This window comes from Gossypium raimondii, chromosome 7 (assembly GCF_025698545.1).
Source record: "Gossypium raimondii isolate GPD5lz chromosome 7, ASM2569854v1, whole genome shotgun sequence".
NCBI classification, from domain to species: domain Eukaryota; kingdom Viridiplantae; phylum Streptophyta; class Magnoliopsida; order Malvales; family Malvaceae; genus Gossypium; species Gossypium raimondii.
In genome coordinates this window covers 29,666,957-29,677,361 of record NC_068571.1, presented here as the reverse complement: position 1 = coordinate 29,677,361, position 10,405 = coordinate 29,666,957, and the positions used below count along the sequence as shown (strand labels likewise).

The 10,405-nt window shown below is 34.5% G+C and overlaps 2 protein-coding genes across 3 annotated transcripts; one reads left to right on the top strand and one right to left on the bottom strand.

Annotated features, from left to right (window-relative positions):
* Positions 1–1,102: 1,102 nt before the first annotated feature.
* On the bottom strand, positions 1,103–2,246 carry LOC128042539 (zinc finger BED domain-containing protein RICESLEEPER 2-like). Its single transcript, XM_052633906.1, has 3 exons — positions 1,737–2,246; positions 1,195–1,644; positions 1,103–1,153 (listed from the first exon to the last, which is right to left on the bottom strand). Exons 1-3 carry the CDS (start codon positions 2,244–2,246, stop codon positions 1,103–1,105), a joined length of 1,011 nt encoding a protein of 336 aa, XP_052489866.1.
* A 2,880-nt stretch (positions 2,247–5,126) lies between these two features.
* Positions 5,127–9,375, top strand: LOC105797164 (uncharacterized). 2 transcript variants are annotated; one of them, XM_012627106.2, is made up of 14 exons: positions 5,127–5,313; positions 5,397–5,450; positions 5,536–5,737; positions 5,824–5,898; positions 6,031–6,132; positions 6,335–6,375; positions 6,555–6,668; positions 6,881–6,995; positions 7,072–7,292; positions 7,380–7,496; positions 7,807–7,887; positions 8,045–8,283; positions 8,495–8,534; positions 8,699–9,375. In XM_012627106.2, exons 2-14 carry the CDS (start codon positions 5,403–5,405, stop codon positions 9,260–9,262), a joined length of 1,959 nt encoding a protein of 652 aa, XP_012482560.1. In that variant the 5' UTR covers positions 5,127–5,313; positions 5,397–5,402; the 3' UTR covers positions 9,263–9,375. The 2 variants fall into 2 exon arrangements, with proteins under 2 accessions (XP_012482560.1, XP_012482567.1); XM_012627113.2 differs by having other exon boundaries at positions 5,129–5,313; positions 7,102–7,292.
* Positions 9,376–10,405: the final 1,030 nt, after the last annotated feature.

Sequence of the window (10,405 nt, the reverse complement as noted above, 5' to 3'; positions counted from 1 at the left end):
TAACGAAGTCTCTACTCGAGCGAAGTGAGGTGAGCCATATATATATAGCTTGTACTTAGTAGGAGAGACTATTGATGAACCCAGCTAGCCGCTTGGCAATCAACAATCTACCTTCTTCGTTCATCATTTCTGTTTCCTCCCTTACCTAGGGGTGTTCAGTCGGTTAACCGACCCGAAATTCTTGAAACCGAATTAACCGACCTCCCAAATTTTTTAACCGTTAACCGAACCAAATTTTAAAAAAAATTAACCGAACCGAAATTTTTTTCGATTAATAAGGTCGGTTAACCGAATTAACCGAAAAATATGTGTTGATCATTTTTGGTTAAAAATTACCCGACTTACCCGACTTACCCGAATTACCCGACTTACCCGAATTACCTGAAAATTACCCGAATTACCCGAAAATTACCCAAATTACCTGAATTACCCGAAAATTACCCAAATTACCCGAATTACCCGAATTAAATCACTACATAATTAAAAACATTACATAAATATTTGAATCACTACATAATTAAAAATATTACATAAGTCTTTGAATCACTATATAATTAAAAATATTACATAAGTCTTGAATTAACACATAATTGAAATGTATGTTTTAACATTCTCCATTTATATCCATTTCATCTTTCCAAAATATATCCATTTCATCTCTCCAAAATATCTCCATTTGCATTAAACCTAAAAAAGAACATGAGCAAAAATTTAGCATATAATAGAAATATCGCATTTAAAAAAACTCAAATAATATAAACAAACAAATAGATTATAAATTAACAAGAATAAGATAGTAGTAAGCATACCCTTCAACTCACAAAGCTCATGAATCTAGGGTAGGCTCTAATGCATTCAAGAAATGTCTAAACATTGAATCAATTAAATAAGTAAGAGTGATATGGTAAAAAAATTGAAACTATTAAAATAAAACAATAAACATACCATTTTCAATCTTGTCAAGCTCTTGGATTTGTTCTTCAATCTTTTTTATGTCTTCTTGTGATGATGATCTTCGAATCCAATCTTGAGTACACACAAGAGCTTGTACAATTTTAGGAGTTAAAGAACTCCTATATTGATCAAGCACCGTCCTCCGTTACTAAATGCGGACTCTGAAGCAACCGTAGAAACCGGTATAGCTAACACATCTCTGGCAATTTTTGAAAGAGTGGGAAATCTAGGGCTGTTCACTTTCCACCACAATAAAATATCAAAATCTTCAACAAATTCTTCATTAGCCTCAGCTAGATATTTATCCAACTCAGATGTTTTATCCTCACCACAAATTTCCAACTCACGCTTTTTATACAAAGCTTGCATTCGCCTTTTCATTTTTTGTTGTGGTTCACCAATAGAAACATGTGTTGACACACTCGATTGGCTACAAGTACCATGAAGTGGAGGCTTATACTCATCAAACAATTCATACAAAGATTCCTTCAACTTTTGCATCATTTCACAATCTTTTTCAGAACTAGACATTTCACTAAGTGCAAATTCAAGATACTTTAGTTTTTGTCTAGGATCTAAAACACAAGCAACAAACATAAGCAAATTCATCTTATCAATATCACCCCAATACTTATCATACTTCTCTTTCATCTTGATGGCCATAACATTGAAATCAATATTACTATTTAACTGAGCATCTCGTAAAAGAATATCAATTTCAGAAAGCTCATCAAAAAAATTATTGGACGTGACATATGAAGTGCAGATATACATAAAGTGACTTCATAAAAGTGTTCCAAGAAATCCCTCAAGTTTCTAACATTATCCCAATCATCCACACTAGGCCAACCCTCTCCCCTTTCAAGTTCAGCCCTAAAATTTGTATCTTGCTCCTCAAATCTCTCAAAAGCTCTCTCAAAGTTCTGAGCAGTGTCTAACATTAAGTAGGTCGAGTTCCACCTAGTACAAACATCAAGACACAACATCTTCTTGCACTCTATCTTTTCCACCACAACACACTCCTTAAACTTTTGTAATCTAGCTGGAGATTGTCTCACATATCTAACAGCCCCCCTAACACGTTCAACAGATTTATTCATTTCCTTTAAGCCTTCAACAACAATCAAATTCACAATGTGTGCCATGCATCTCATATGAAGATATTTACCATTTTGAACTAAACCCCCTCGAGGGTTAAATTTCTTTCTCAAATAACCAATAGCAACATCATTTGAACTTGCATTATCAACGATAACGATAAACAACTTATCAATCCCCAATTCAACAAGCATTTCTCAATCACCATCCCAATGGACTCACCCTTATGACTAGAAATTGGACAAAAGTTTAAAATCTTTTATTCAATTTCCAATCGTTATCAATAAAGTGAGCGTTGATACACAAATAATTAACTCTTTGCAAAGATGTCCATGTGTCGAGAGTTAAGCAAACTCTAGAACAAGAACTTCTCAAAAGTTGTTTTATCTTGACCCTTTCATCTAGATACAATTGATAAACATCCCTAGTCATAGTAGTTCGTGAAGGAATATGAAACCTAGGACATGCCACAAACATAAATTTCTTAAAACCTTCACTTTCAACAAACTTGAAAGGTAATTCATCAATCAGAATCATTTGTGCTAATCCTTTCCTACATGCTTCTTGATCAAATCTCCAAGTTGAAAGATTCCCTTCCCCCCTTCAACTCCCTTTCTAGGTAAAACTAGTTGTCCTTGACTAGTGTCAACAACATTACTAGGATTTTTCTTACATGAACCAATATGATATTTCAATGACCTCGTACCATTTTTTTCATATCACAACAAAATTCATTTTCACAATAATTACATTTAGCCTTACTTGCACCCTCACTATTAATAAATTTAGTGAAGTGAGACCAAACTTCTGACATTTGAGGAGGGGCTTTTCTTTTCCCGGTAGTCACCTTTGTTTGGATTGAAGCTCCAACTCCCGAATTTTCAGAATCTATCGAAGTAGGAGGTGTAACACTACCCCCAATAGATGTTGGTTCGGTTGACATTACGCAAGAAAAAAGTATATAATAAATTAAAATAATCGACAAACTTGGGGTCAAGGACAATATTATTTACAAAATCCATAAACTTAATTAAATTGATGCAATATGGAACTTAATCAACTTAATCAATTAAATTAGTTGATCATTATGGAACACATGCACTGCACCCTTCGGTATTCAACTTAATCAATTAAATTCGTTGATAAAGCCCAAGCAAAGTCAGACTAATTAAATAAATATGCTTTTGCATCATTGGGTGGAGAAAATTGTAGTTAGCAATAAAATTATTGTTGTTTTGCCGTAAAGAAAAATGATCATCAATGTGAACGGTTCATGTAAGATTCAATTTGATAATTGAGCAGAAATTGAATTAAGGTATGAAAAATAATCTTATATGAAAAATAATCTTATCTGTTGAATTAAGGTATTTAGTTTGAGCGGTTCAATTTGATAATCTTATATGATATTTCAATTTATGTTCAATTTATGTAATGACAATGAACCCGATATTCATTTGATAATTAAGATGTTTATTATTCTAAATAATAACATATACAATGAATCATAAATAATAACAATTTTAATTTTAAATATTTTAAGATTCAAATGTTAGCATTTAATTATTTAATTATTTAATTAACAATATAGGATTTTGTTATTTAATTAATGCAATATAAAATTATCATTAATTACAAATAAAAAAGTAATTAAACAACGACAAAGGTTAACTATAAAGATGAAAGAAAAATTAAGACAATAGTATACAATGAAAAAATTAAGACAATAGTATACAATGAAAAAATTAAGACAATAGTATACAACGACATAGTTTTTCAACTAATAAATATTTAACAATGAAAACATTAACTTAAAATAATAGTTAATAAATAAAGTAAGGCAACATTTGATTTTGTCGGTGAGAGATAGTTATAAGATAGTTATCAACAAGCTTTTGCAGTTCAAGCTTTCAAGGAAATCAACAGAGAAAATCAACATTTTTTTTTGAAAATAATAATGAAAGAAAAGCACAAAAAGTAAGAAGACATTATTACTAACATAAAAGTAAGCAAAACCCAGAATTAAAAAGAAAAACCCATAAAAGTAAGCTGAAAGCACAAATGTCAAGTACTAAGGAGAAATGGACAGCAACATGGTGTAAAATTAGAAGACAACAAACCTGGGTCTGGGTGTTGGTGTGGTGGAAGAGAAATGGATAGCAAAAAGGTGTGAAAATGGTGGGTTTTCTCGATTCAACTGAGATTGAGAATATTAGGGATTTAGGGGTGTTAGTGAAATTGTGAAAGTCAATTTGGTCCTTCTTTGTGGTAGTGTCTTTGAGTCTTTGAAAAAAGTTTGGTTCTTAGAGGAGAGAAAATAAATTGGGCCAAATTTAATTTGACCTAGTTGAGGCCCATAGTAATAAGGGTCCAAATTTTTTTTTAAAGCTTACCCTGCAATATTTGGTTAACCGAATTTTTTTCGGTTAACCGACCGGTTTCGAATCGAATTAACCGTTACCCGAAAAATCAAAAAAAATTACCTGACCCCCGACCGAAAAAATTCGGTTAACCGACCGCTTAACGAATTCGGTCGGTTAACCGAATTTTTTCGATTTTAACCGAATTATGCACACCCCTACCCTTACCCAGTAAATGAGCTGAATCCATAACAGTAAGCAAGTCGTTTTTCCTCTTTTCTGCATGTAGATTTGTTAACATAACTTACCTCCATGGCATAAGTGATGGAAAATCTAAAAGAAACCTTTTTCAACTAAAAGAAAAGTTAAATGAAACCAATGCAACATTACTACTTGAACTCTCTAACTGGGATTTTCTAGCCGAGAAAGAGAAGAAAACAGGCGGCGTGTGTTTCATCCAGGTTAAGGATAAATAACCATCGACTATCACCAAAACAAAGTTCAAAGCGGGACCCTCCGACATTGTGTCAATTTTGGCTTCTAGTTGTAAATAATATTTTAGGATGAAATTAAATTATAATTTTTATGATAATAATATTATAATTTTAATAGTTTATATATTTATAATTTTAAAAATTAAATTAAATTTTTAATATTTTTAAATGTTAATTTTATCTTTATTAATTTAAAGATTTTACATTTTAGGACGCTGCCCCTGCCAGCCTGCCTGATCTTATTGTATTTATTTAGTTATCATCATAATTATTAAGAACCCAGACTTCGTTTATCAGATTCTAATCAAGCAACTGATAGGTTTGATTACAGGGGAGAGCTATAAATTAGATTCCGGAGAAGAAAACTCGGCGGCGAGACAATTTCTCAACTCTTTTACATTGAATCTAAGGTAATTTTCTGAATTCATCAGTAAATCAATAATAGCGTAGCTTTTGGTGTGAACTTCGTTGTTGTTTTCTGAATCTTCAACAGATATCAATGGAAAAACAGGCCTACGAAGAGATTCATGACTGCCTGATCAAGCCGGTTAGCTTAATTTATCAGTTTTTAGAAACAAGTATCCAAGGTAGTTTCCGGAGGCTGAATTGAATTGTTGTATGTTAAACTGCAGAGAATCAATCCTCAAAGAAGAAAAGACAAAGTTTATATTGGCTGTGGAGCTGGGTTCGGTGGTGACCGGCCAATGGCAGCTAAAAAATTGCTTAACAGAGTCAAAGAGCTGAATTATATTGTTCTTGAATGTTTAGCAGAACGTACTCTTGCTGAACGATACCAGGCTATGGCGTCCGGCGGTGATGGCTATGATTCTAATAGTATGTTTATGTTGCTTTCAATTGTTTTGAATTCAAGCTTATTTATGTTTTATTTTTGGGTTTTCTCTAAAATGTTCAATTTCCAGTTTCAGAATGGATGTCTCTGCTACTACCTTTGGCTGTGGATAGGGGAACTTGTATAATTACCAACATGGGTGCAAGTATGACTATTTGAAAACATCATTTCAAATTTTGAGTTGTCTGCCAAATTCACCAAATGCTTTGTGCTGATGTTCAAAGTTGTGTTTGATCTTTTCTTTTCATACTGAGCATATTGATTCTTTCCTGGATAGTGGATCCGGTCAGTGCTCGAGAAAAGGTTTTAGAAGTTGCCAGCAGCCTTGGGATTCGTTTGTCTGTTGCTGTGGCTCATGAGGTCTTTGTTAATGAATCGGGTATGCTCATCAAGTTAGCCCTTTTTAAATTTAAGTTAATCATGTATGAGAATTTTGCTGGTGAGTTCAGATAACTGACAATTGTATGATCTTCATTTTAGAAACTATAGTCCGTATATTGTTGTGTGCAATTCAGAATTTTGATTCATTGTGTTTAGCAATATTCTTGGACTCCAAATGAGAAATATTTTTAAATATTCAGGTTCAGGATCCTTGCCTGAGAAGCTGGTTAACATGGAAGGTGTAAGAATCTGGTACTCCTTTGCATGTACCGTTCATTGGCCTTTTGTATCTTCTTTTTGGTTTCACATAAAAGGATTAATGATCTGGTTTTCATCTGCATGTACGTTTTTTCATCTTTAGTTATGAAATTTCATGAGAAATGCAAACTCTTGAGCTCTATCTTGTTTAATTCTTTGAAGGGTGTTAGCACATATCTGGGAGCAGCCCCAATAGTTGCATGTCTAGAGAGATACCGACCAAATGTTTTAATTACTTCAAGGGTTGCTGATGCCGCACTATTCTTAGCACCAATGGTATGAAAATCTAACCTTTCTTTTCATTACTCGGCTTTAGGTTTTCCCTTTTCTGAGTCTTAGTATAATTCTCTAGGTTAGTTTTACTTATCGCCATTATGGTTCTATTCATTAGTTATCATAATTATATTTGACAGTGTGCTGATGTTTAGGCTATGCTATGGCTAGCATTAATGTATTTAATCAAAATTATATAATTGGTATTTGATAAGGTTTACGAACTGGGCTGGAATTGGGATGACTTGGAGCTATTAGCACAGGGATCTCTGGCTGGACACCTTCTAGAGTGTGGTTGTCAACTCACAGGGGGATACTTCATGCATCCAGGTTAGTTACACTTTGTCTGTCTTTATGATAACATGGGAAATAGGTCGATTGAAATAGAGAATTTTGATTGACTCAGTTTCATTGTGCTGCATTTTCTCCAATTTAGCGGACAAGAACCGAAACTTGTCTTTCCCAAGTCTCCTGGATCTATCACTGCCGTATGCTGAAATTTCATCAAGTGGGGAAATATGTGTCATGAAAGCAGAAGGTAGTGGTGGGATTTTAAATTTCGGTACTTGTGCTGAACAACTACTTTATGAGGTTGGAGATCCAAGTGCTTACATTACACCTGATGTTGTAAGTTGAATTTATTCTTCAGGAATTTGCACCTATAACTACACTGATGGGGAAAACTAAACAAAAATGGGCTTCTTGTAACTGCAGGTAGTTGATTTTCAGGGTGTTACATTTCAGCCATTATCTAGATCTAAAGTTCTCTGTATTGGTGCAAAGCCATCTGCTCATCCTGTTCCTGATAAACTTTTGCAGTTGATTCCGAAGGTAACCTTCTATCCTGAAGGTAATATTTAGCTTTAAGGACTGTTCTTTTTTCTTAGCTTCAGTCCTGCAGCAGATGGCTTGTAGGTATTTCAACAAAGCGTCTATTTCCATATTTCTGTATTTGAATAAAGCATGTATTCTCTCTTCACTCTATGATTGAGGGAACCCCGTTGTTACCTCGTTGCAGCCCCTGTCCCCCGCCTCCCCTCCCTCTAGTTATCTCAATTATTTTCTAGTCACAGATATTACTTCATTGGGTCTAATGTCTTCTAAGGTTGTTTCTATGCATTCTAATTTATCTTGTTTCCAGCACCGTGGATGGAAAGGATGGGGTGAGATATCATATGGAGGATATGAATGTGTCAAACGTGCAAAAGCTGCTGAACTTCTTGTAAGTCTGCTGTAAAAGAGAATGTTTGATGGTTTATTACTCTCTGATTCTGAATGACATTCTTTGATATTGATCATCATCTTTAAAAGCATTTGAAATACTTTGCTCATTGTTTCCTTTGGACTCTTGGTATTCCTTTTCTTTCTTCATATATTAGGTTAGGTCATGGATGGAAGAGGCATTTCCTGGTGTCAGTTCCTGTATTCTTTCTTATATAATTGGACTGGATAGCTTGAAAGCTACCTGCATTGATCACCATCTATCGACATGGAGAGCCAGTGAAGACATTCGGCTACGCATGGATGGACTGTTCCAGGAGAAGAAACACGCACAGCAACTTGCTAAAGAGTTTACTGCATTATATACAAATGGACCGGCCGGCGGTGGTGGTATCAGGTATATTTCCTCCTAATTTTATATCTATGATATGTACCATATATATGTACGAAAAACTAAATGCCAATAGTGAATGTGTAAAGTTCTCTGGTTCTGGATAATGCCAATGGTTCATATGCTGTATTCATGTACGCATGGATGGCGAGTTTCTTCTTTGGCTCCATGATCTTTGTGCCTAACCTATGATGTTTATGTTTATCATCTCATGCAGCACTGGTGTCAAGAAGGAAATTGTTCTGGAAAAACAGTTGGTACTCTCCATTCCCTCTTCTTCCGTTAAATAAATTCTTGGTCCATGAAATCCTTATTGTTGAACTTGAAACTGTAATCAGGCCAACATGTCGTTGTTCGAACTATTGAATTCATTAGTTTATGGATGTGCTTATGCAAAGTAATCTGTTTCCTTTCTACTTAGATCGGTCGAGAACATGTTTTCTGGCGGATAGGGTCAAAGCAAACAGAAGTCAGTGAACATGTCTTTGCAGATGTTACAAAGGCCTGCATTTCAGCTGAACTGGCATTGCCACCATTTCAACAAGAAGATATGCAGAACTCTTGCCTAGAATATGGCTTGTCATCGGAAATCAGCCTCTCAGCAGCTCAGTCTGGTCAAAAGATTCCACTCTATAATATAGCCCACAGTAGGGCTGGAGATAAAGGAAACGACTTGAACTTCTCCGTCATCCCACACTGTCCGCAGAACTTTGAGATGCTGAAGCTTATCATAACACCCCAGTGGGTTAAGAGTGTGGTCTCAGTCCTTCTGGATGCATCTCCAAAGGCCATTGATGAGACAAAACAATTGGTGAATGAAGATAATGTAAAGGTGGAAATATATGAAGTCCATGGAATTCAGTCTTTAAACGTGGTGGTTCGTAACATTCTCGATGGTGGTGTCAATTGCTCTCGAAGGATCGATCGCCATGGAAAGTGCATCTCGGATCTTATCTTGTGTCAACATGTGTTACCTAAGTTTTAATTACAATTCAACTTTAAAATTTTTTAATAATCGAAAATTTGTCTGATATAATATAATATTACACTACATGTTCATATGTCAGCTTATGGGGATTGGGTATTATTTCCTTCTTATATTATATGCGAATGAAGCTTATTTGAGAGTACGAATATAGGTATTAAAACAAAAATGACGAAAGTTGAAACACTGAAAGATAATGCACTTCAGTGGATTCAAACCCACGTCTTATTGTATTAGTAACAATATTTATTCTAATCGAGTTAAGACTTAGTTGATTTTAGAATATCAATTTTAATGTTTTAAGATAATCAATTTAGAATAAATTTTTTCTTTCCTTTAAATTTGAAGGTTCAGAATAATAATATTTTGGTTTAAGTATCCTCCCATCAACATTTCTCTCTCGATCTGCATGATAATTGATCGGTGCACTCTAGAGGAGGCAAGAGGTCCTTAGTCGGGTTCTTGTTGCTAGCAAAGGTGATGAGACTTGGCTATTGGCGGGATAGGCACTTGGTGCAATTTTATTGTAACATAGTTGAAGGCATATAGTAATTACTGTAACATAGTTGCGTTTTGGGTTATTGTAGCAGGGTTTTCTTTTGTAAAGTATGAAGGATTTGTCGGAGTGTGCATTTGGTTAATGATGAGGTTTTGAAAGAGGCGCCTTTGGTGTTTGGGTGGTTAAGGAATGCTAGAATTCTTGAAGAGTCACGTGTTTGTTACACTGGTGGGGTGCATCATTTTTTTGCTTTAACGACAATCTTGAATTTGTTATGTTGGACGCATATGAGATGATAGACTTATAGGAAATGTTTCAAAAACCAAAATTATAAATACGGAGAGGGTTTTGGTGAAATAACTTATTTTGTTTTGAAACATTTTCTTGTGCTTTACTTTTGAAATTTTATGGAGTTCTTTCAATTTGGTGAAGGGTTTTGTCTGATTGTGTAGGCTTATTTGGATAAGTATCTAGCTATATTTTTTTTGGCTTTCTTTGTCAACTAGGAAGTATAGGTGTTTTTTTGGGTTAATGGTACATATTTTGTGTGCTTTCCATGTTTTTGGTCTAAGGATCAAATGTTCGTTATAAGTTTTGAAATTGTGGGTAAGATTGTTAGAAGACATAGGAGTGGGAGTAGATAT

What these genes read in the sequence shown, in the direction of transcription:
- LOC128042539 (XM_052633906.1), bottom strand. Translation starts at nt 2,246, where the DNA reads ATGCTTGTTGAATTGGGGATTGATAAGTTGTTTATCGTTATCGTTGAT. An exon ending in TCTTGGAACACTTTTATGAA is followed by an intron (nt 1,645 to 1,736) that starts GTCACTTTATGT and finishes CGAGATGCTCAG; the next exon opens with TTAAATAGTAATATTGATTT. An exon ending in ATATTTTATTGTGGTGGAAA is followed by an intron (nt 1,154 to 1,194) that starts GTGAACAGCCCT and finishes AAAAATTGCCAG; the next exon opens with AGATGTGTTAGCTATACCGG.
- LOC105797164 (XM_012627106.2), top strand. Translation starts at nt 5,403, where the DNA reads ATGGAAAAACAGGCCTACGAAGAGATTCATGACTGCCTGATCAAGCCG. An exon ending in TGATGGCTATGATTCTAATA is followed by an intron (nt 5,738 to 5,823) that starts GTATGTTTATGT and finishes TTCAATTTCCAG; the next exon opens with TTTCAGAATGGATGTCTCTG. An exon ending in CAAAAGCTGCTGAACTTCTT is followed by an intron (nt 7,888 to 8,044) that starts GTAAGTCTGCTG and finishes TTCATATATTAG; the next exon opens with GTTAGGTCATGGATGGAAGA.